The sequence below is a fragment of the Cupressus sempervirens genome, chromosome 6 (genome assembly GCF_028749045.1).
Source record: "Cupressus sempervirens isolate cs-2001-9-10 chromosome 6, ASM2874904v1, whole genome shotgun sequence".
Classification (NCBI taxonomy): Eukaryota; Viridiplantae; Streptophyta; class Pinopsida; order Cupressales; family Cupressaceae; genus Cupressus; species Cupressus sempervirens.
Genome location: NC_143123.1, coordinates 40174932 through 40202098, shown reverse-complemented (window position 1 = coordinate 40202098; position 27167 = coordinate 40174932). Strand labels below are relative to the sequence as shown.

The following is a 27167-nucleotide window of genomic DNA, read 5'->3' as shown; positions in this document are numbered from 1 at the left end:
TTCTGCACTTTGCATTGTCTGCTGATGTGACTCGCCAAAGACCGCTGCCTGCTACTGTTGTAGTTTTATTAGGAAAACAATGGAATGTAGAGGTCTTACTAGAACACAAGTGTGAAGTCCCCTTTTTGCAATAGGATCTAATAATAAATAATAATACTTAAATTAAAATATAAAAGAACAAAAATAAATTTTAAATAAAAAAAAAGAATATCAAAAAAATATATAATAGTTAAATTTAAATAAGTTATGAAGTTTAAGAAGGCATGAAATGAAAAGTTGGGACACCCTTAAACATGTGATATAAAAAGGGAGAAGAGAATTTCATTTGAAAGGGGGAGAGAGGAAGGTGGAGAAACATGAGGGTGTGAAGCAAGGGAGAACTAATAGAAGAGAGAAGAAATGAGAAGAAAATAAGAAAGCGACTTCTTCAAAGGAAAAAACTTATGAAGGGTTGTGACTCATCTAAAGGGTGGTAGTTATGGAAGGTTGTGATCTTTGCAATGGCAACCATGATGAAGAGGTGCGGCTTCCCTGTTCATTGGAAGATATAAAGGGGAGAATATTTCATTTGAGGAGGAGATCCAAGAGAGAGCAATTTGGAAATAATATATTATTCTTGAACACAACATTGAAAATGTGACTCAATTCTGATTTCACCAATAAGCTTAATAGCTGATTTGTGAAACAAATCCAATTCCGTGGATTCAGGATCATTTTTTTCCCTATTCTGCTTTGTGGAGGATTTGTGTGTGTGTGTGTGTGTGTGTGTGTGTGTATACACTAAAAAACTTCAAACTAGCAACTACGAGAGAGCAAATGAACTTGTATCATGAATAAAAGGGTCATTTTTAGGGTTTGAAATTTTTTGCAAAATTTGGAAAATAGATTATTTTCCCAAAAGATGTTTACCCCTCCTAAAGTGTGTACCATATACAGAAAAATGAGTTAAAGTTTTGAAAAGACAAATTTTCTTTATCAAGGACACCTCTGATATAGGTTGACTAAGTTTGTCCAAAATATTTCAATTAACCATAGAAGAGTGTATCCGTTCATAGATTGTCATGTCCTTTAAAAACAGGAGTATCATTACTTACAAGTGTTTCTCATTCAAGAAGAAACTCAGTCTTCAAATTTGTCAATATAAAGCAACAGAAATAAAACAAAATATTTAGTTAGGAACTCAATAGACCAAAGCAATTTATTAGAATTGTTAAAGATCTGAATGATCTAGGTGTGATGATATCATGATACCATTCCATATAAATGTTTACTATTATCGGTCTTGTGTTTAATTTTCATTTAGATAATTGGTACGGTGGACCATAGAATGGTGAGAATGTTTGTCCGTTCTATGTCAAGTAAATTTGCAAAAATAATAAATATGCTTAGTAAACGTCATTAGCACGTGGGAACTGATGAGTATATTCAATTGAAGCAGCTCATTTTTTTCTCATTTCATACATGTTGAATGTATGTATTTTGTCCAACAACATAATTGTCAGGTTAAACCAATAATTCAAACATTAATTTTATATTTTATGGCTGTTTGAAATTGGAGACAAGCATTTGTTGGACATTTTAGATATTTGCTTTGTACTTCATATCCCTGATCCAGTGAGCCGATAGTAAGAATTCATACAAAATCTCTGACACAGTTATAACTTGTAATCCAAAAGCCTAATGTTTCACAGGATTGTTTGGTTCAAATTTCATTACTGTAAAAACATGTGTTTTGCTTCACTAGTTGAGTGGTTCATAACTTGTATAAAGCGAGCAATAATTGTGTGTGCTTATGTTTATCAGCTTGTAAGAACTCTTGCTTATTATTTTGAGAAAGAATGTTAAGATCAAGTATGCTTGTGATTTCGTTCGAGTTAAAGATTGGATCCATTTTTCTCTGAAATAGTTTTGATTCTACAAGATTTGGATGAAATACCTTTATATTACCAATAAGATTTCGAGGAAATGTCCTTTTAAACCTCAAAATACTGTTATATGATTGTAATTCACTGCCAGAGATGCTTTTTTCATTTGAATGTAGTTAGTATTTTGGTCTACACTTATTCAAAACGTATAAGGTCAGGTGTAAAAACTTAGCAGATGTTGGCAGAATGTTATCCTACAAATCTTTGTAGCTTATCCAAAGGAAGCTTGATGCTCTCATGCAAGCATATAGCTTCTGAAAAGGTGTTATTTTGTAAAGATATTTTTCCCTTACTCTATCGACTTATATTTTCTTGCAATAACTTCCCACCTCTAGTAATTTTATACATACGAAACATTCACAAGCTATCTAGATTTTAAATTTTTTCTTGTTTCAAATGAGCTCTCCAGCCTTCCCCAAGGAAAAAAATGTGTTGGGAAACTGAGTCACGAACACTGCTTTTATATGGTGTGCCAAAACTTACACATTCTATCTTAAAATCTTCATAGGTGGCAACATCTTCCATGGTGCAATGGGTCTTGATTCACTTTTCCTTCTACGACCAGTTAAAGGGTGGTATGAAATGCACTCTCTTTCACTCTGGTTAAACATTTATAAATACATTCTTCCTATAGAAAAATCTGTAACACAATTGGATGTTTAAATTGCAGTTCGGGATATAAGACACCCTTAAAAGGCCTCTACATGTGTGGTGCTGGCTCGCATCCTGGTGGTGGTGTGATGGGAGCACCTGGTCGAAATGCTGCTAAAGTAGTTCTTCAAGACAAATCAACATAGTCCAAAAATCAATTTGTTCCCAAGCATTGAGAATGTGATACATGTTTTAGTTAAAATTACTGAAATTTTCATCTTGTTACCAATGATGCAACAAGTGTACCAAACATTCAATTTTATTGTTCGTAAAAGGTGGAGCTCTATAAAAGGTAAAGTACAACATAGTAATGATAATTAACTTAGCAGTAATAAACAATTGTTTGCTACATTGAGGATCCAGTTTAATTTATTCCATAAATTTGTTGAGATCAAGCTGGATATACATTAAAGGGATTGAAATGGTAACAGAGGGCACTTGAAAGAACCTCAGATAGCTTTAACCCTCCCATATTGCAATACTAGGGAATCCATAGAACCATTGGTATATGAAGAGGTTGTGGAATAGTGTAGCCTACTTTTTTGAGGTACCATGTTGTAGTTAAGCATTATCCTAGTTTGCAATCTTTGTTTCAAAAAATGGAAATTGAGGTAATAGATGTAACAATTTGAGTTGTTGGGAAGCAGACCTATATATCGACATATTTATATCTATATTTGTTGTTGAATAAAGTTTTGATAAGATGCTCTAGACAACTGAAGAACCAATGTTTGCAAAACCTAGTAGTGAAGCTTATTAATTCTACTGCTCATGGCTAACATTTCATTCATGAAATGTAGATCACTATCATTGAAGAACTTTAATATTTGTGTAGATGTTTATTATCATTCCATGCGGACACAACCTTTGTGCATTGAGCTGAACCAAATTCATCAATGTTTCCATGATGTGGAGGGTATGTTCTCTTCACGCACCCATTTAACAAAGCTTATTTTTACATAGTGGATGTTTGTCTCACCTGTGCGTTTTGCAATGCTTATTTTTAATCATTTTACGAATTTGTCTCCATATTTCAGTATTCCCTTTATTAACTGCAAAGTTGAAAGTACTATTTTGTTTTATCTTCTTGTTATTTTCAGATTTCATCCATGTTCAAATGGGAAAGTAGCATTATACAGTAAATAATGGCACAGTGTAATTTAGAGTGTAATACAGTAGTATTGTGGCTAGTATTAAGCCCTTTCATTGAAGCCAATTCAAACTTATTGTTTAGGTTGAAGCAAATAATTATTGAAAGTAGTAGCTTATGTAATCTTATTATTCGCGATGAAGCAAATAAAATGGCCAAAGTCAACGATGTAGATTGTGATGTTTCTAGAAGATGATCTTAAAATATTAATTTATTTAATTGTCCAAAAAGGTGAATATGGGAAATTCTAATGTAGTGAAGATTCGTAGAATGTTCAAGAACATTTTTAAACCTTCTAAATCTAATTTTAGCTATGAGTCATGAGACGTGGCCCAGACTCCTATAGTAGGCAACAGTGAGGAATTTTTCCTAATGGGTGAAAGCCCGACGGAGCAATGTCATGTGAAGGAAGAAGTCTCATGAGTTGTAAATTTCGTTTTTTGGAGAAGAATAAATGATGGTATCCAAGGAATAAGCATGAACTAACTATGTGCCAATAGCCGTGGTAAAATAGAGGAAGGAAGCATTATTTGGAATTATTGGGCGTAAAGTGTTTGTAGGTGGTTTTTCAAGACATATTAGTGATAAAATAGTACCAAACACTTACTCTTACTTTTTACATTACATTTGTAAATCATTTCCAAACCAACACCATTAGGTTTCCTGGCACTCATCATTGGCTCATAAAAGGTCATCAATAATCAACATAGTTGTTCTTGTCTTACAGGTAGTGGAATTGTGTTTGATATTCTAAAGCTAAAATGATAACTTGTTTATACACTCAAAAGTTTGTCTCTAATGGCTTAAGCTAATTTTTTTAATCTAATTCGTGAATTTAAAGTGCAAGTTTGTATTTTTTGAAACCTTCTTTTATTGTTAGCCCATATGTTGATCAATACATTGCTTGTCATTATGTTCATGTATAATTAGTCCATATGTGATTGATACAATGTGATGTAGTCCAAACCCTTCAAAACAATAACTTAGAAAATTACACCACGGAAGTTCAGAATGCTAGATTCTTCATTAAACTCTCCCACTCAACTCTACCTCTACAATGAAAGAAAACAACTACTTATTACAATTTCAAAAATTATCATATTTGGCAGATTTTTGAGAAAATTTGATTTTTTCATTTTTGGTAATTTTCAAAACTCATGCTACAAATTCTAATTTTTCCCAAGAAAAGCAATTGCCAACTAATCGACGAAATCAAGAATATGATTTTAGATTTATTACAAAAACAACTTTAAAAAAATTTGGAAAAGAAACACAAAAATCCAATTTTGGAGGCCAAGATGATATTTTAGGCTCCTAAAGAAATGTTGAAATGGCCACCAATCGAGCTAAGCTCAATCGACAATACAAATAACTCCTCATGCAACTACTTGTAAAATTTCAGCCAAAACCCATATCCAAGTCAAAATTTACGACTCTCGGAAGTTAATGCATCATTCTCCCCTTCTTGAAAGAAACATAGCTCCTGCAAGTGGCTGTTTGTGAATTGCTGCAATTTTATTGGATCTAATTGCATTATTGCCCACTCAAATAACCATGTACTCTTTGTTTCAGGTAACTCGTCCCGTTGTATCAGATATTTGTTATGTTGGCCATGCCTTGTGGAGGTAGTCTGCTTGTCAAGAATTTGGGCAATCTTTTCGTTCTTATTGGGAAGCTGATGTTGCCAATCCACTCCCTGGGCATCATCTGGACTTGGAACATCTCCATGGAATGTGTATAAATCAAAAACATAAAAAATAGGGGAGATGTCAATATTTGTTGGTAAACTAACCTTATAAGCATTATCATTAATTAATTTGATGATTTTCCAAGGCCCAATCTTTCTATACTTCAATTTATGATATGTGTTTGTAGGAAACTGTTCACATCTCAAGTAAACCATCACCAAGTCACCTACAACAAATATTTGTTGTCTTCGAGTAACATCTGCAACGATCTGGTAACTCACATTACTATCCTGTAACTTTTGTCTGACATCTTTTTGGAGTTGGTGAAGGTGTTCAACAAAGGCAACTCCATCATCACTAATTCGGTTTCCCAAGGGAAGTGACACAAGATCTAGAACACCTTGAGGGTTTCGGCCGTAGATAATTTGAAATGGAGATTTTTTGGTGGATCCATTAACATAACTATTATAGGAAAATTCTGCTTTGGGCAATCTCAAGTCCCACTATTTAGACTTCTCACCCACAATGTAGCATAACAAATTTCCCAAACTTCGATTGACTACCTTTGTTTGTTTATCAATTTGAGGACGATAGGCATTACTAAACTGTAACTTTGTTCCTAATTTCCTCTAGAGATTCCTCCAAAGATGACTCAAGAACTTGGTGTCTCTATCAAAGGTAATGACCTTTGGAAAACCATGTAAACAAACAACTTCTGAGAAGAATAGTTTTGCTATTCTAGTTGCATCATTGGTCTTTTTACAAGCAATAAAGTGGACCATTTTAAAAAATCGATCAGCAACCACAAAAATAAAATCATTACCTTGCTGAGTTTGTGGAAGACCCATTACAAAATTCATACTGAAGTTAGTCCATGATTCAGTTGGTATTGTTAAAGGCATGTATAATCCTATATTCTGTGAATGTCCTTTAGCCACTTGATAGATTATGCACCTTGCCACATATTTAGTGATGCCCCTCTTTATCTTGGGCCAACAATACTTATCTTCAACCAAGTTTATTGTTTTGTCCTTTCCAAAGTGTCTAGCTAGTTCACCACTTTGAAATTCACTGATAATGTTTTCCCACATTGCTCTGCTTGGTATACATAGTTGTTTACCCTTAAAGAGGCAACCATCTTGCATAAAATAATCACCTTTCACATGATCCAAATTACCAAAAGATGAAGCCTTTAGTTGTTCTACAATTTCCTAGAAATCATTATTAGTTTCATATAAGGCCTTAATAGCATCAAAATCAATGACCTCAATTTCCATTGTGGTTAATAGTGTAGCATGCCTACTCAAGGCATCAACAACTTGATTTTGTTTTCCAAACTTATGTTTCAAAACAAAGATATATCCCTGTAAGAAAGATACCCACTTGGCATGTCGACTATTCAACTTCTATTGTGTGTTGAGATATTTCAGAGCAATATGATTAGTAAATAGCATAAACTCTTGTGGGACGAAATAGTACTTCCAATGTCTAAATGCTTGAACAATTGCATATAACTCCAGATCATAGGTAGAATAATTCTTTCTTACTTCATTCAACTTCTTGCAAGGCTATAGGCTTACCTGCTTGGCTAAGAACAATGCCTATCCCAACATGTGAAGCATCACACTCTACTTCAAAAACTTTGTCAAAATTTGGAAGTGCCAATATAGGAGCTTCAACTACTTTTTTTTTTAAAGAATTTAAAACTCTCTTTAGCATCCATTGTCTATGTGAACTCCCTTCCTTTGGTACAATCTATTATGGGTGCTACAATACTGCTAAAATTTTGGATAAACTTTCGGTAGAAAGTTGCCAACCCATGAAAACTTTGTACTCCTGTTATACTATACTAGAAGGACTGGGCCATTCTAGGATTGCTTTTACCTTTTTTGAATCGATTTGACAACCAGCTTGAGAAATGACAGCCTAGAAAGGTCAAACTAGTTTGCATGAATCTACACTTCTTCAAGTTTGCAAAGAGCTTCTCCTTCCTTAAGACACTCAAGATGATCCTCAAGTGTTGTAAGTGTTCTTCCTTGCTTCTACTATAGATCATAATATCATCAAAGTAAACTACAACAAACATACCAATTTAAGGTTGCAACACTATATTCATCAACCACATAATTGTGCCAGGTGCATTTGAAAGCCCAAAAGACATAACAATCCATTGGTACAAACCATCTCTTGTCTTAAATGTTGTCTTTCATTCATCTCCCTCTTGAATGCGGATTTGGTGGTAGCCACTTCAGAGATCAATCTTGCTGAAGTACTTAGCCCCCCACTAATTCATCCATCATATCCTCTATCTGAGGAATAGGAAATTGGTACTTAATGGTAATCTTATTGATTTCTCTACTATCAATGCACATCCTCCATGTGCCATCATTCTTTGGAGTCAACAATGTGGGTATTGCATACAGACTCATGCTTTCCCTACCAGACCCTTTTGCATCAGTTATGTCACTTGTTTATTCAATCTGCACATGTTGGATTCAATTGATAGGTTGCTTGATTAGGTAGAGTTGCTCCAAGAATAAGATCAATGCAATGTTGAGTATCTCTTTTGGGTGGGAAACCATCAGGTAGTTCATTAGGACTAACATAAACAAACTCCTCCAACACCTTCATTGCCTCGGGTGGCACCAAGTTTTCTTATTCTTCTTCTCTTCTTAGTACTAGTTCATTATAGCAACTTGTTACTTTCATTTCTTTGAAAACTTTTGCAGGCAACATGGTTTCATTCTTCTTTTCATCCTTAAGCGGCAATAGAACCACTTTAGAGCCATCCTTCCAAAATGTGTAGATATTTTTCTCCCCATGATGTATGACCTTCATATCATACACCATGGTCTTCCCAACAACATATGACAAGCATCCATAGGGATAACATCGCACCATATTTCATCCTTATAAAAATTTCCTATAGTAAATTTGACTAAACATCTTTTATCAACCGTTACTTCATTTCCTTTCTTAAACCATGCAATAGGATGAGGATGAGGATGCTTTTCACATTGTAAATTTAATTTTTGTACCATTTTTGTAGATACCATATTCTCACAACTACCCCCATCAATAATAACTTGACATACCTTTCCATCAAAAGTGCATCTAGTTCTGAAAATGTTAGTCTGAAACTACAAATCGTCAGAGTTATTTGCAGGAACTTCATCTTTTTCTGGAATGATCATTGATCTCCTCATCATGAAAGTTTCTCCCACATCTAGTGAAACTTCTTGCTTCTCCTCTTTTGGCTGAACCAAGTTCACTCTAGGTTGTCTTCCTTGATTTATTTCTAGTATGTTATAATTTGAGCATTCTGAGGCTCTATGTCCTTCTCCACATCTGAAATAGTTAAAGGGCCTTTGTTGGTTTTTCCATCCTCTCCGGCTACCATAACCTCATCCTCACTGAAATCCACTTCCTCTTTCCTGTTTTTTAGGATCTTGCCTAGAATATGTATTTCTTTTGAATCCTTGGGAGGATTCTCGTCAACCGTAATTAGAACCTCCTCAAAACAGTGTTGAGGGGCCCCTTCTTTCTCCTCTATTCCTTTGATTATATTGTCGATTCTATTTTTCTTCAACCCTTAGGGCCAGTAGGTAGGCCTCTTCCATACTGCTAATATGGTGCATGCTCAACTCATCTTGGATAGAAAATTTTAGGCCATATATGTACCTAGCAGTCATCTTCTCATCATCTTCTTGATGCTCTATTCTCATGGATAACTTATAGAACTCATTTGTGTACTCTTGTACAGGGAACAAATTCTACTTCAAATTCTAGAACTTACGAAAAAGGGTTTGTGAGTGATCCAAGGGTAAGAAACTTTTTCTCCATCTTGCTCTACATTTTGATCTTTTCCTTTTTTTTTTTGGTTCGTTCCTTCTGGAGGTGATCCCACTGTGCCATTGCATGTCCTTTTAATTTTGCGAATGCAAACTTCATCTTCTTTTCCTCTGCCATAGGCTTCCATTCAAAAAATTTCCCCATCTAATTTAGCCAATCTATCAACTCTTCTAACTTAAGACTACCAACATAGTTTGAAACGTCAATCTTGATCCCTTCATTTTTACCTTCTAAAGTCCAAAGCACTCTATCTTCATAGCTCAACTCTTCCAAGTGTTCTTCATTTTCTTCATTTTGATTAGCACCTCTTCAATTTCCCTCTTCATTTGATTCATTCTCTCCTTGTACTACTGGTATTCCTTGATTATCCATTCGCTCTTTCAGTCATTAAATCTATCTCTACATATCCAACATAAATCTTTGCATTAGAGTGACACCTCCTCTTCCTCTCCCAACCATCTTCCCAATCTGATACCAAATGATGTAGCCCAAACCCTTAAAAACCATAACTCAAAAAATTACACAACACAGAAGTTCAGAATGCCAGATTCTTCATTAAACTATCCCACTCTACTCTGCCTCTAGAATGAAAGAAAACAAGTATTATTACAATTTTGAAAATTACCATATTTGACATTTTTTTATTTTTTTTCAATTTTTGGTAATTTTCAAAACCCATCCTACGATTCCTAATTTTTCCCAAGAAAATCCCCCAACTAAGGCAAAATGAATTGCCAACTAATCGACAAATTAAGAATATGATTTTGGATTTATTACAAAACAACTTTCCAAAAAATTGGAAAAAAAACACAAAAAATCCAATTTCAGAGGCCAAGATGACATTTCAGGCTCCTGAAAAAATGTCGAAATGGCCACAAATCAAGCTGAACTCCATTGACAATCCAAATAACTTGTCCTCATGCAGCTGCCTGTAAAATTTCAGTCAAAACCCATATCCAAGTCAAAAGTTATGACTCCCGAAAGTTGATGCATCACATTGCTACAATATTATGTTCATGTATAATTTTTGATGCAATCATGCAACAAGTATGATGCTACACCAATCATATCAATGTCTAAGGGTAGATTCTCAATGGGCATGTTAAGGTACAGGAAATACTTCTTTTTGTAGAAGAGTATAACTTTGCATCCCAACTTCACTTCAAACTTACAACCATGGAATTAATGGGGTAGATAATTCAAATTTTCCAATTTTACATTGTAAAAAATCAACTAACTTAAATTCGGGAACCTAATATAGATTTCTAATTCAATAATTTTTTAATTATTTCTTGCCAAAAAATTAAGATTTGATTAATTATCTGAAACTTGGAATGCAATTAATTTATAAATTAAGATCCTTTCATTAGTTAAAAATTAAGAACCCACGACTTGCCCTTTTCATCTTTATAAACAAAATCATTGAATTCCAGTAGGCTTGATACATCTTTTTCAAGTGAATATTGCTTATGGAAGACTTTTCACGTGATTTTTTAAAGAAATGAACCTTCTCATAAAATAGAGTTCTTAAAAAATGTTGTGGTGTCTTTAAACTTCTAAATGTTTATAAACAGAATGTAGTTCGGTTTGTGCCAATGTTATGTGAGAGTTTTCAAGTTTGCAACAATCCTTTATAAACCAAAACAAAATAAAGTTTGATGAAAATTTGTTTTTTAGTGTATAGTTTTGTGCACGTCAAGAATTATTTAGAGGTGAAAAAATGTTCCAATTGAGTATAGTAGCAAAAGATACCTTGATTTCCTTTTTTATTATAATATTGCACACTTGTGGTAGCATTGTTATCTTCATCAACAAGCTTGATCGTGACTAATGATATTAGTTAACTTCATTTGAAATTTTATTATACATTTGACATTTGATTAACTAATGCCTATGAGTTAGTTATCAACACATGTTCAATTGACTTTAGCAGTAGATGCTTTCATTAACAATTGTTATCTTTTCCAAGAAATTGTGATGACTTCAATAGTTCTATTACTTGAAGAACACAAATATTGACTTCAACACCGACTATTATCATCATCACCTTATAGAATGACTTTCAACAAGCAAATTCGGTAGGTGGAGGGAAATATTCCTATTAATTCAAGTAGTCTATATTGGTGGGAAATCAATGCACTAAATTTCTAATCATTACCTTTGTTACTAGTGGGTGAATGTTTCATAATTGACCCATGATGTACCTTTTAATGGATGAAACAATGCCTTCCATGATTTATTACCTAGTGATTAGAAATGGTAATGACAATAGTCAATCATGTGGAATTCATTGTGGCTTAATAAAACAAAGGCCATAGTGTAAGTAAGGCCTAAAACATAAGAAAATTCTTTAGCCACAAGTTATACTTTGAACTTATCAATGTTTTTGATTAATTTTAAAATAAGTTTTGAAGGGAGCCTACAACCATTTACCACTTCCCAACAAGAAGATATTAAACTAAACATTACCAATTAGACCAGTTGCCAAGAGTAAAGAAACATACCAATACAAAGGCCAAAAAGAGCCACACAAAACTAGACCAAAAGAGACAAGCAGATCAAAAAATAAAGGAAAGAAGACCTAAACTACCTCCAGAGAAGCCCTCAACCATAAAAAAAGAAAACAAGGAAATCACCAGGATTTTCCTTTACCTCCCTTCTTTTGGGAGTGAGGTTTCATGTTGAAATGAGGAGAGGACTTCTTATGATTTCCAATACTTGGGATCCACCCCTCCTCAACTAATGTTGTTGCCTTCTACGAGTCAAGAATAAGTACTCCCATACGACAACTAACTCAGACAAATCCAACAACAATAGTACTAGCAGAAACCCCGACAATAACTACTACCAACACATGGTAACCCATAGGAGCAATAGGGAAAGAGAATCGCCCAAAGACTAAATACCAATAGTAACGATAGGACAACTAGTATAAATACTAGATAATCCTACTGTAACATAACTAGTGCCAACAACTGCAACAATATCTGGGCTAGAAATACCAACAAAACCATTAGAACTTGCAATAACAAAAACATTTCCTAATTCGATAGTCATAGCAGCAACCGGTCCAACCACATCACAACCCATAGAAACACTAAGATTGACAATGGGAGAAATTGGAGCACAATTCTTAGCAACGATATAAAGTTTTGAAGAAGCCCCCTTCCACCAAGAAGAAGCCTTATTATTCTTTAACCTCTAAAGATTGCATTGAGCTGTCGAATGCCTAGTATTGTAGCATTTTCTACAGTTGAAGGAAATCCCATCATATTCCAATGTCTAAATCTAGGTGCTACCATCAAGGAGCCCAACTTTAAATTTCTCAGGCAAACCCTTAGAAATATCCTCCTCAACAAGCATTCTCTCATAAGTGGAAAGTAAAATATTTGATGAATCTTCATTAATCATCAAGAAATCTCCAATAGCATCTCCCACAGTTTCCAATAGGGAATCAACCCAAAGATGAAGAGGGAAGGGAGCCCAACCTAAATCAAAACTCAGTAAAAGATTCAAAAGCAGGGGTAAAATTAGGATGCCACGTTTCACAATCAATGGGTGGTGCTTAGTTGACCAAGCGAAAGAAGGGCCACAAGTGATCCTATTGTGATCCTCAATTTTCTCAAATATAGCAATAAGAAAACCATTAGCCATAAGAAAAATGTGGACAATACATGATAAAGTAGGTTCTCGATCCATGGAAATCCAAGCATGCAAATATGAAAGTCATGGCCAAAGCATTTGAAAGAGACAAATCACAACATGATCTAAAAGAATGTGGGAAGCATGTATAATGTCATTCACCACATCCTTCTCTAGGTTGATCGGGAAAGGTCTACAGGCAAGAAAGGGATCCTTCTCCTTTGAAAGGACAAAAGACCCTGATGCAACCCTAGCAACAAACGAAGATCCACCTAAGAAACAAAGACTAATTTTTTTTAACTACGAGAGGAAAATCTCATGCATGTGTATGCATGCATCCCTGCGTTGTCCTGGCTTCTCTCATTCTTCTATCTATGATGACCTTGTCTGTAGGTTTTGGCCCTACCGTTAATGCATATGTGTCTGATGTGGCTGTTGGGTTTTCCTTTGGAGGGTCTATGTGCGTTGCACGTTTCAAGGTTCTAGTGGGTATCGCTTACTCGATCCCTTCCCTTTTGTGGCAAAGGAGGTTGGGAAGGGCTTCATTTCTAATGCTTCCTATATTTCTTGGCACAGTTTATCATAGGCAAGAGGATTCAGAATGGGACTGCACTCTCTCATTCTACAACAAATGAAGTGATCTTGTGGGAGGTTGTGGCATCGAAGGAGGTTGTTGTGGTGGGTTGGGGGTATAAATGGGCTCTCTTTTGTCCAATCTATATGTAATGGTGGAGGTTTAGGGGTTATAACTAAACTCATAGTTTCTAAACCCTTTCCTACCCATACCCCTATTTTAGTTAATTTGGATAAAGACATAGTTTCAGAGATTGTGCAACAAAATATGACCCTTGAGGTGGATGTGGTTGTTTTTCGATTTAGGATCTTTTGGCCCTCTCTCAAGGAGCTCCAAACTTAGATCTCTAAGCATTGGGATCCATATCTTACTAATTATGTTCAGATCTTTCCTCTGGTAAGAGGTTTTTTATTGCTAAATTTAATAATGTGTATGATAGGAGAACCATTCTATGTGATCATTTTTTCACATAGGAAAATTGTATCCCTCTAATGATGAAACCTTGGCATAAGGACCTTAATCTTGCCACTGAATCTTTTTGCAAAATGCCTATCTAGGTTCATCTTCCTAACCTTCCTCATCTTTGGCATGATTCTGTTCTTGAGGAAGTTTGTGAGGTTTTAGGTGATTTCTTAATGGTGGATTCAAAATCCTTTGATATATTGCAATTTACCTATGTGTGGATTCTTGTTGATATAAATGCTTGTAAAGGCCTTTTGGACAAGATTAAAGTATGTAGTCCTATTGGCTTTTAAGTCTAGTTTTTAGATTATGAAGGTCTTCCATTTAGATGTAGAAAATGCTTTAATATTGGGCATGTTGTGGCGAAGTGAGGATGAAAATATCAAATCTAAGAAACCCTCCTCATGGTGGAAGGGTTCCTTGTTGTAGCATTATACAATGATCAAGTAGCCTGCATCTAATGGGGAAGTTCCCTCAAATGATACTATTGTTATTCAACAATAGGAAGATGTTATTGTCCTTCTCCAGATCATGTTGGTTTCAATCAAAAGAATGTTGTTGTTATGGTTCCTCCTGTGGCTAGCTCTGATCACAAAGCCTCTAATGTTGCTTCTGTTGTTGTTATTGACCAAATTAAGATTGATTTTGCTAGCTCAATCCATCATGGTGTTGTTGAGTCTGTTATCGTCTCCGAGGAAAAATATTACTGATTTTGGCTATGTCCACAATGGCTCTATGAAGTGTGGATGTTGTGTTGATGGTCTTTCTGTTGTTGGCCCTATCATTGATGGTGTTGGTTCTATTGGTTCTGACAGTTTTTCTGATTCATTGGCCTGGCACTTTGTGGCATCCAACATTGAAGAGGGATGGATTATGGTTAAAGAAAAGCATACAAATAAATTTTGCTCTCATTCTTTTCCTAACTCCTGCAAGTTGAGGGTTAAGGGGAAGTCTTAAATATGTTGTCTTTTTCATTTTGTAAGGTGATCAAATTATTAAGTGTTTATCTTTTCCTTGATCACCATTTTGTGTAGGTGGGGGTTGTGAGATGTTTGGAACCCCCTTCTCTATCTATGTTATGATATGTCTTTGTCCTTTTTTTTATTTGAAAAGTGTAATGGATATCTTTTGGTTTGGTTTACAAGTTGATTAGATTTGTACCTACTTTGTTTTTGTATTTTAGGGCCCCTTCAAAATCTAATTTTCTTAATAAAAATAAATGAAAATCCACCACGCCCCCAAGAGTTGACAATCGTACCAGCCGTAGTACCCACACCAGACACACCGGAACCAACAATGACTTTGATTGTTGGAAAACCATAATTTTAGCACCCACACCAGCGCCAACATCCATACCAACAAATGATCCAATTGCACCATGTCTAGCAAAGAGATGAATCCTAGCCCTAGATCTAGAACCAGAGCTAGCACCAACAACATAACTAGGTCCATCACTAAAGCGAGCAACCAAACCAATGCCAGAAACAAAAACTACACCAACCTCCACTCTAGTCACACCAGAACCAATCACACCACCATCAAACAAATGAACTTAATAATGTTGATATGTACAACTTGCCTAGTTTGATAGATCCACATGCAATATGATTCCATAGTATAGAATGAGAAGTATCCTTCATTGAATCCCCATGTGGTTATAATTTTGGACTGAGTTAATTTGCAAGAGAAGTCACATTGAACCTTTTCGAGTCATTTGAGTGAAATCCTCAGTTTTAAGTGAGTATGTTTTGCTTAAGTTTAGTTTTAGAATGTAGGTTATAGCGAGTTTCCCTTTGAAAGGAACCCCCATGTTTCTTTGAGCTCTAATGTGCATGGAAAATGAACTATGACAATGACCTGGTAGTAAAAGAAGCTATCAAGGGGCAATTTAAGGCTCCATTTTTGTGGGAAAATAAACAAATGATTTTTGATAAGTACATGGAAGATTCATAAATGCCATGTTGCTTGGCTATTTAAAGTTGTAGCTTTTGACTCTATTTATGTTAGTTGAACAAGTTTTTGGCTATTGAAAGATGCATAGAGGGTATTTTTAGGTCATCCTTAAACATCACACACTAAAAAAATTAAGTTTGGAAAAAGTAAGTCAAAAGAATCAAGCCTTAGAGTGTGATGTTTAAGTTATTTGGCATTATTGTAGCAAATGGTAGTAATAATATCTTGCCCCTTTGCATGAAACACTCTACCAATACAAAAGATTAGAATATAATTTAAACATAAGGAGCAATGAAGCATTATCCTTAAAGAGCTTATTTTAAATTACTAGTTGATTTGGAAAAACATAAAACTGCCCAATGATGTAGAGTTTGCACCAGTGGGACCCATATGATTACAATAGCATCACATGGAAATGTTGTTTCATTTGTGTGATGGTGTACGTAAGCTATGTTGTGGATATCCTCATATCCTCTTGATGGATTTCATTTGACATGAACCTTGGTCTTCATATTTAAGCTCATTCTCATCTCTGGCTAAGATGGATGATTTCCTACAAATGTATCACATTATTTTGTAAATATTATAACTTATTGGCAACCTTTTATTTAGTTCTTGAATATGTTCTTATAATCATAGAAATGCCAAAAGTTATAGTTTCATAACTCGTGTTATAGTTCCCTTGAGGTATTCATTCTAAAAAGATCCAGTTATGAATCTTTTAAGATCTGTATGAAGCTTGTTTCAAGAGCATGTTAGTGGAAGAGAGGGGATGGCATTATAAATGTTATGACTATAATGACACTCAAAGAACTCAAAAAAAGAGCTTAGTGAGAAGTAAGAAGATAATTGGCAGACCAGACAGTCTACTATACAAAGGGGGCTATCATAGAATAGAGGGAAACTAGAGGTTCAACTATAAGAGGATGAATTGCAAGATACAAAAAATATGTAGAGTCAACTCAAAAAAGTTGTGATTCAAAATCTCAAGGCTATATCAAATTTAATGGGAAAATAGGACTTTGCAAAGCGCATGTTAAGAGCTCTAAAGGAAGCAATGTTTCTTTATACAAATAATTTTTTCCTTGCAACAACTTATAAGAGTTGCAAATAGAGAGTGAACAAGATTGAATGATAGCCACAATTAGAAATACAAGGAATATTGATGAAGATTGTACAAGTCACATGACAAAAAAAAGGGACTCAAAGAACTAACTAAATATGATAGTGTTGTTGGGACACCAAGAAACATATAAAAATCTATGACAAAGCATATGATTTTGAAAGGTTAAGATGATTCCATGCTTTTGTTATAAAGGTGGAGAAAAATCTAATAAGAAATTGAAGACAAATAAAGAAGATAGAGAGAAAATGGCTTGAAGGAGAAACAAATGTCATAGTGACAACATCTTATGTTTATTCAGGGATTTTCAAGATATAAGATTTCAATGATAACAATCCTTGTGAGAATAGAAGCAAAGAAGGCACAATAATGTGTATATACAATAGATTGTAAAACATTCGTGCTTGATAAGAATCGATCATAGGGTTTTGATGCATCTAGAAGCAATATGTACAAGGAAAGAGATATTACACTTATCCTTGGTTTGTTAGGAACCAGGAAGACAACTCCTTCTATAAACATGGAGTGAAAATTAATAAGAGATAATAAACATTATTGAGAGGGGTATGTTATTTGGAATAGCATTAAGTTTGGAACATTAATAGAGAATGTTATATTTGAAGAACATACAAGGAAGTCGACTATAATAAATTTGTTATCAAGAACACAAGAGCATCATGTGAAATGCAAAGATTCCTTATTTTGGGCCTTGTCTAAAGAATGTTGTGTTGTTGGCTTGTGATGTATTTGGAGCATTATCACCACTAAGAATGCTTTGACTTGCTTATACAATGTATCAATTTATTAGTGGATACATTGTTCTATTGGGGACATATGATGGTTAGAAAAGGGGAACTAAAACCAAAACTGAAGAAAAGATGTTAGGGTAACAACATTCATATCATAGAAATAATGTCTCAAAGTGTTTCAAGAATAATACAACTAAGCGATATAAAACTATGGAATGGAAAGGAAAATAAATTTGAGAAGTGACAAGCCTTTAAGAAGAGAAGACACAATGACAATCCACCCACATGTAAAATAAAACAATGCATGGTTTGTTGTAGTATAAATACTTTAAGTGGACGAATTAAGATGATATAAATGTCCATTCCATTGAATCATAATGGATAATGCATGTGATCGTAAGGGACAATAAAGGGAGATGACAAGATTCAAAAGAAGTGGAAACTATCCATAAGAATAGAGAAAACTTTTTAGTTTTTTCAATCCAAGCTATATAGAATGGCAATAAAGAACACCTGTAAAGTAGTAATGTGAAGATTATGACGTGTAGCTTTGTAGAATTGGGTAATGGTATGTGATAAAAATGTATGCTAAATTCAACATGAATTAGAAGATAGTAAAAAATAGTGAAATATTGTAAGACATAAAAGTATATCTTGCTAAGCCTGCTTGTCTAGATAAAAAGGGACATGTACAACATAAGCCACCTTGCATGTTATATTATTCTAGAACTTCATATTACTAAATCTATTCGAGTTCAATCTTTTGTGGTAGTTGCCATATTTTGTAACTTTGTTCCATCTTGGTAGCCTTCTCAAAAACTTCATCCAAAGTCTAAGGAATATGTATGTCCACATTTGTTCCAATCTAAAACTTCAAACCCAAGATAAATATCCAGATGTCATAAAATTCACATGTTTGATATGATAACACATACTTGAGAAGATTATTCATCTTTTCCCAATATTTTGTTAATGTCATAGGTTACCCTAGTTTAAGTTTTGAAACATTTGTCATCTTCTTGTCAAAGAAAATTTGAGGTAACCACCTCTCATAAAAGGTTGAAGGAATGTTTACCAAGTGATCTCCCCAAGAAATAGCTTCTTGTCACCTTTCTCACTATCCCACTAAATACTTGCTTCACTAATAAGTTGGGAAGCACCACACATTGCCTTAGTATCATCGGAGAGGTTTTACTTGAGATAATTTTCCATTTTGATAATCTAATCCTCCACTGTTTCTCCAATGTTCTTGTCATCAAATTTAGGTGGTGTTATCCTTTTAAGGTCCTTTCCCAACTGCTCAATCCAATTCTTCTTATTGGTACCTTGATTTTCATTTCTTTGGTTAGCTTTCGTGGGGTTCTCATTTTGGTTTCTATCCCCTCAAATACTTTTGCTCTCTTATTATAAGTTGTGCATTCTAGCTCCTTGTTGGATCTATTGGCTAAGGATCTAGCCCAACCTATCATTTTTCTTAGTCCAACATGATCATTATTTATAGTCTACATCATGGTTACCTATCAAGCAACTTTCAACAAATTTTACACTATTATAATAATATACAATACCCTAGAGTTTGACCTAGGGGCTTTAATACCCAATTTACAACTTGAAACCCAATACAATCTCATAAAATAAATGAAACCGCATTATTTTATTAGCAAGAAATAACTATTAGTGCATCACTACATGAAAAAAATGTCATCATGTGACATAATATCAATATATAAAGCATAAAGTACATGAGTACACATGTTACAAGAAATGACTTAGGTAGTCGACTACCATCGAGTCCAAATAATACATGAAGAGTAAAAGGTATGTCCACAAATATTGAAGTCTTAAATTAATCAATCTAATAGTCATTTACAAATATGAGACAAGAACACAATTTAGGTGCTTTTTTCCCAAGGACGAAGCTTATTCTTTTAGAAAAATCTTTTTAAAACAGAGAAATATCAAATCACATTATATTCTTAGAAAAGTGAATTGATTATCTAATTTACTTAATTGTTCTTAATTTATTCTTATCATTCATAAAATACAATCAAGTAATCAATTGAAACACAAATATCATATGGATAAGGCAACTACTCTTTACATCATGGAAACCCTAATGGAAAAAAACTCTAGATTTATATAACTACATTTTTTTTACAAGTGCCGAATGCACAAAAGATAATGGCTTATTGACTAAAGTAGAATAGGTAAACAAATTGAGTTGTTAAAATAGCATCTTACATATGCACAAATCAATTCCTTTGAGGCTCAAGATAGAAACTATTCACACTTCATCTATCCTTTAATGATTGTCATATGTTTTTGCCACATATTGCTATATAATACTTCTCAAGTTTACCTATCTCTATATTGTACACATCAACATCTATATATGAAATCTAATCAAATTCTAAATCTACCAAACACACTTCATCAAGTAGTCAACTAAGGTAATTCATTACACATTACATCTAGAGCATACCATATGTTTTACTTCTATGAGTTCACCAAAACAAAATAATTATTTATGAAAACTTGAGATTTCGTGCCTTTTCCATTTTATATCCTTGTCCTAAAATTGTACTATCAAAAACATCCATGCAAAGAATTTTGGAGGCATTGATGATCCATTCAGTTTAAGAGGAACATAGCAACTAGTGAACCTTGTTACTAGATAAAATTACAACTTGGCATGCACACATACACACACACACATAGATGAGTATGACAACATGTATGTGAGGCCTCGCCCCGACCCTTTGTAGCCATAGTTGATACATTATTATTTTGATACTCACAACTCGAGATGTCGAGACATTATCGAATACTTGAACATATTATATTATTTCATGTTGTGTGATGTTACTTTCAAATATTTGAGTTTGTCATTTAATGCTTTATGAACATGTATGTTGACGAAATAAGTAAATGCAAGATTAACACTTTGATTAAGAGATTTTAATGATTAAGAATATGAGTAGGATGAGAGAAACCTTGATTGATTTATAGATGTGTGTTTTAATTTATGTGATTCCCTGATATGTATATACATATGTGCATGTGATTTTATGGGACTACTGATGTGTACAATGAGTGTGCAGGATATTTTAACCGAGAAACTCGACGGAGGAACGAAATTGATCCCTGTGTGCTATTTTTGGAAACCTTGTTGTTCATAACTAAATTATATTGTGAGATGTATGAATGTATCTTTCCATGATTAGTAAATGTTAATGTTCGTAATTGTGTTCTTATAGTGTCACTTGACACTTGTGAATTGTTTATGCTTTTTAGCATACTAGCTAGGGTTAACTGTGTAACCCTTGTGCCTAAGTTGGGTTAAGTTAGTGACCTTTTTGCTAATTTTTTCCTTAATCGAGTTTAGTCACCCCTAATCCGGATTAGTGCTTAATCTGCATTTTGGAGTTGTTAGTTGGTCCTAAATATTCCTAGCATTTGTTTGGTCCCAAATCAATTCCTAAGGCCTTAAAACATGAAATCTTTATACCCAAGGGGTATGGGTATGGGTTGGGGGCATTTTCCACCCCCTAGGCCCCTTTTGTTGACTTTTGAGGTCACTCAAAAAGTCTATTTTTGCCTTTGTGCGAAAATTGAAAGTGGTTACCATGAGTTGCATAACCTCAACTCCACTTAGTGGTTAACCTTAGGATTGGTTGAGTTAGAAACTTCTAGATTTGTAGGTGAGTGGGGGAAGTTATTTCCCTTTTTGGTGGTTGAGTTTAGGTCTTATTTAGAGGCCCTTCTTGGAGTAGTTTTGGTTGTTACCCAATCTCTACTTTTAGAGAGGAGTCTTGGAAGATTGAAGGCAAGGAAGGAAAAGCTCTTCTCAATTTGATCATTTACCATAACTTCTTTGTGAAGGTAGGAGTTCTTCATCTCCTTTGCTCAGTTTGTACATGCTTGTTTCACGCTTATGCTATTGTGTTGTTATTTGTATGCTTGTATGTATGTTGGGTATGTTGGGAAGGATTGAAAATACGTTTTGTTAAATGTTTTTCTTTCATGTTTTTGTTTAAATTTTTGAAGTTTTCTTGTATGGGTGTTTTGGCATTACTCACCCTTGGAGAGGCCAGAAGTGGCCAATTTCGAGAAGGGTCTTTTTAGTTGGACTCCAACAGTGTAGAGTCTCTTCTCAAGACGAGAAGAGGGAGAGAGGGTGGGGTGTTATGGGCCCCTACCTGTCAGCATAAACCATGTATGAATTTTGGCATGTAAGAATGGAAGAATGAAAGTTCTTGAGTTATAGCTCCGATTGGGCACCTGGTTTGGTGTTGTGTCTGGCATCTCCTGTTGGAAAAATCTACCTTTCCCTAGTTTTGATTCATTGTGAATCCTATTGTGAAAACCTAGTATGAATATGCATGTTTGATTTTGTCTCTTGGTCATGCTTGGTTGACACCTGATCAGATTCTGTTCCCTCCACGATTTTAGCAATGTATTACAGAAAATGATATGGATCCCTTGATAAGGGACATGAAAGAAATTTCTTTGATTGATGAAAATTCGGGATTGAAATCCTATGAAAACTGTATTTAATAACTTTGTTGTAATGGCAACGACACCAGGTTTTCTTCCTGGTTCTTTCCCGACTGAGCCTTTGAATCAGGTTGCCAATAAAATGGTGGTTGAGTATTATTGCTTCTCATGAGTTTTCGTTGTAATTTTTCGGATATATGGATGCATATCAGAAATAAGATGAAATAATGATGATGTTATAGGAAAACTTCAATTTTCATATATGTTGAGAAATTTTTTTATCTTTATGCCTTTTGTTCTTAAAATTTCAACACTTAGAAAAATAAAGACAAAAAAAAAAAAAATTGTCCCAAAAGAGCAAAAACTCTCTAGTTTTTGTATGAGAGAAAATATTAATTCCCCACCTTGCAATAGAAAATATTCTAAGAATTTTTTATTATCCTTGAAATTAATAAATAAATTAATATATAAGCATAAGGTAAATATCCTAAATAAATGTCTCCAAAAGAAAATCCTAACTACTTTACTTTTTAACGTAACTACCTTCTACATGTTCTAGCACCAAAAAAAAAAAAAATCATTACTTCTGTACATAGTACCACCTCCTTGGACGCCAAGTTGGAATTGGAAGGAAGTGGAGTAATGGCAGATTTTTAAAAAAAAGGTGAAAATGGTCCTTATAAAGTTGTTTTTATACTCCTTTTTCATTCTCTCTCCAAACTAGTGCACATTCCTTTGAACCTTCCTTGGAATCACGTGCCCCTTGTTAGGTCAGCATTTAACTTGGGCTGCATTTTTAGAAAAAAAAGTCTGTGCCTATGTAGGATGAGTGGACAGGTTAGTGTAGGCTTTGTTTAGATTAGGAGTTAAGTGAGTTAGTATATTAGTATGATTTTATTGGTGTAGTATTTGTTTTTTTAGATTTGTCTTAATTAAAGTGTAGTATAGTTAAGTGTTAGGATATGTATTAGAATTTAAAGTTAGGTTTTGTATGTTAGTTTTACATGTAATTTATTATCATTTCAATTTATATTTTATTTTATTATTTTATTTTTTTAAAAAGAAAATTTGTCAATAAGTATTTGTTTTTTTTGAAAATGGTATTAGTTGAGTATGATTTCATAAAAAGAATTTGGTAGATAGTTTGAAAAAGTAATGTACTTGTGATAAATTAATTTTTAATATGTTTAATTTATTCGAGTGTAGTATTGTTAGTAAGAGATAAAGGTAATTGGAAAGGAAATGGGATGGTAAAAAAAAAAAGTGATTAAAGAATAGGTAGTGTAGATATTAGATAATACATATTGTCAAAAGAATAATAATTCCAATTGCTAGTAAATAAGTGAATTAGATGTAATTAAATTTGATAGTCTATGGACTAAATTAGTAAAGTAATTTTAAATTAATTGTTAGTAGTTTTAAATTAGATTAGTTATTAATAAATTAGTTGATTGTAAAAGTAAAGTAATTTAGTTTGCAAGTATGATTAATAAGTTAGTAAATTTAATAAGCTAAGCTTGTTATAGTTTTGCATCGCTTGTAAGTATAATGAAAGTTAGTTAGCATGCATATTTTTAAAAAGAAAACATAGTAAAAAAGTAAAATAAAAATTAAGATAATGGTTGTTTGGTAAATTGGTTTATTTGGTTAGTATTTACTTGTTAGTAAATTAGTAAGTTAATGCATGTAATTAATTTTATAAGTGGATTTATTTTATTGGATAGTAAGTGTAATTATCTAGTTAGTAAACAAGTGAATTAATTGACTTAGTGAACTAAGTTGGTAAGTGTGGGTTAGTAATTTAGTGATTATTTCAATTTAACTTCTACAATTAATATATTTCATAACATATATTATTTTATATTTATTAATTTAAAAAGATGTTGAGTAATATAAAGTATTCCACAACTCATAAGATACTTTATGTTATTTAATATATAATTTGAATTACATACAATATATCATTATATATATATTCCAACTTATTATAGCTATGCAAGAACATTGTGAATTCATTATGTGTATCTTATTACAATTTTATTGTGTGGATTATTTAAGACATTAAACAATGAAATATTTTAACCCGATACATTTATGGCCTATTAAGCTTATTAAAGAATGTCTTCACAAATGACATGTGAATTATAATGAAATGTAAAATTGAATTTGATGATATGTTTAAAACTAGATATTGAAAATGAAACCTTCCATTGTGCTTTAGCCTCATCATTGGACTATCACCTATATTGGATGTGTTAATTTTGAACCTTTAACCTAAACACTTTGTAACCAAGTTAGAAAACCTCGAAGATTGTAAACATGGTTGATCGTTAACAAAATTGTACTTCATTAAAAAAAATTGTTGTTGTGTTTTGCCCCATTATTTTGGGCATGACATTTTGGTATCAGAGCCAGGTTTCGTGACACTTGGGCAATAATGGGTCCATGATAAGTGTGGACATTTAAATTTCACTATTCGTAGTAGGGAATGAATCTATCTAAAATATATGGTCCTAAAATAAATAAATAAATGAAATTAAATAGAGATAAGTATGCAGTTAGTATGTGGGATTAATTAGAGTTTGAACGACATGGTCGTTAGACCACCATCTAAATCAATTCAAGATTCTTGTAATGTATTTGGAAGACCTAAGATCCCTTATTTTCCTCAGTGACCCTAGTATGGCTGCATTATGTCAGTAATGTAAATTTTGTAAGTAATTGGATTTATGTCCTTATTTGTCTGATTTCAGATTTCACTCTTAACGTTCTTCCTTTTTGGTAACAGTGTGATGTGGGGCTATTTAGCCAACTGTATTATTAATGATTCTATTTTGCCTTTTGGTTATATCTTTATTTCTTGATTAAAATTTTACTATTGTGGCCACGCTTTATTTCTTTTATTTCTAAATTTTGCGTTGGATGTTTCATCTTTGGTGTTGAATTTAAATTTTTGAGGCACTTTCTTTTGAATTTTTATTGGCTAAGTGACATATGATGAGCCTACCAAAGGGATTTCCAACAATCACATGGATTCTCAACTTTAGGGTATGGGGTTATTAGTGAGAGTATTCGTGCCCCACCCTTTCCTAGGACTTTGAGATTAGAACTAGTGATATCCATTGGATGTTTTGAGTAATGAAAATTGCACCCCAACATAAATTTGGTTAAGGATATGGGTTAACCGAAAGGACTTCTAGATGGAAAGGTGCATGTGTAGTGATGGACTTGTTGAGTATCCTATCAAGAATTAGTGCATTGTGAAAACTTTAAAGGAAAGTATTTAACCTTAAATAAAGGGACAAGTTGCTTAATTTGAACCCTCATTTAAGGGAGTCTTATACAGTTGTTAGTTGATGAGTGGGATTGTTATGATGAGGTCACAGTTTCATGGGAGGATGCAACACGGATGTGATTTTAGTACCCTTATCTTTGATGAACTCTGGGAGGAAGTTCATGCCTAGTGGGGGAGGATGTGAGGCCTCGCCCTGACCCTTCATAGCCATAGTTGATACATTATTATTTTGATACTCACGACTCGAGATGTCGAGACATTATCGGATACTTGAACATATTATATTATTTCATGTTGTGTGATGTTACTTTTAGATATTTGAGTTCGTTATTTAATGCTTTATGAACATGTATGTTGACGAAATAAGTAAATGCGAGATTAGCACTTTGATTAAGAGATTTTAATGATTAAGAATATGAGTAGGATGAGAGAAATCCTGATTGATTTATATATGTGTGTTTTAATTTATGTGATTCCCTGATACGTATATACATATGTGCATGTGATTTTATGGGACTATTGATGTGTACAATGAGTGTGCAAGATATTTTAGCCGAGAAACCCGACGGAGGAAAGGAACTGATCCCTATGTCCTATTTGTGGAAACCTTGTTGTTCATAACTAAATTATATTGTGAGATGTATGAATGTATCTTTCTGTGATTAGTAAATGTTAATGTTCGTAATTGTGTTCTTATAGTGTCACTTGACACTTGTGAATTGTTTATGCTTTTCAGCATACTAGCTAGGGTTAACTGTGTAGCCCTTGGGCCTAAGTTGGGTTAAGTTAGTGACCTTTTTGCTCATTTGTTCCTTAATCGAGTTTAGTCACCCCTAATCCGGATTAGTGCTTAATCTACATTTTGGAGTTGTTAGTTGGTCCTAAATATTCCTAGCATTTGTTTGGTCCCAAATCAATTCCTAAGGCCTTAAAACATGAAATCTTTATACCCAAGGGGTATGGGTATGGGTTGGGGGCATTTTCCAACCCCTAAGCCCCTTTTGTTGACTTTTGAGGTCACTCAAAAAGTCTATTTTTGCCTTTGTGCGAAAATTGAAAGTGGTTACCATGAGTTGCATAACCTCAACTCCACTTAGTGGTTAACCTTAGGATTGGTTGAGTTAGAAACTTCTAGATTTGTAGGTGAGTGGGGAAAGTTATTTCAATTTTTGGTGGTTGAGTTTGGGTCTTATTTAGAGGCCCTTCTTGGAGTAGTTTTGGTTGTTACCCAATCTCTACTTTTAGAAAGGAGTCTTGGAAGATTGAAGGCAAGGAAGGAAAAGCTCTTCTCAATTTGATCATTTACCATAACTTCTTTGTGAAGATAGGAGTTCTTCATCTCCTTTGCTCAGTTTGTACATGCTCGTTTCATGCTTATGCTATTGTGTTGTTATTTGTATGCTTGTATGTATGTTGGGTATGTTGGGAAGGATAGAAAATATGTTTTCTTGAATGTTTTTCTTTCATGTTTTTGTTTGAATTTTGGGAAAGGTCTTTTTAGTTGGACTCCAATAGTGTAGAGTCTCTTTTCAGGACGAGAAGAGGGAGAGAGGGTAGGGTGTTATGGGCCCCTACTTGTTAGCACAAACCACGTATGAGTTTTGGC

General features: G+C 33.8%; 1 protein-coding gene across 1 annotated transcript in view; it reads left to right on the top strand.

The window, feature by feature from the left end:
- LOC149551010 (FAD/NAD(P)-binding oxidoreductase family protein) overlaps positions 1 to 3292 on the top strand; it is a 304663-nt gene extending 301371 nt beyond the window's left edge. Inside the window, exons 16-17 of the mRNA XM_089786572.1 lie at positions 2434 to 2500; positions 2596 to 3292. Of these exons, the coding sequence (XP_089642698.1) occupies positions 2434 to 2500; positions 2596 to 2722 (194 nt within the window). The 3' untranslated portion in view covers positions 2723 to 3292. The remainder of the gene's footprint in view (positions 1 to 2433; positions 2501 to 2595) is intronic.
- The last annotated feature ends 23875 nt before the right edge of the window (positions 3293 to 27167 follow it).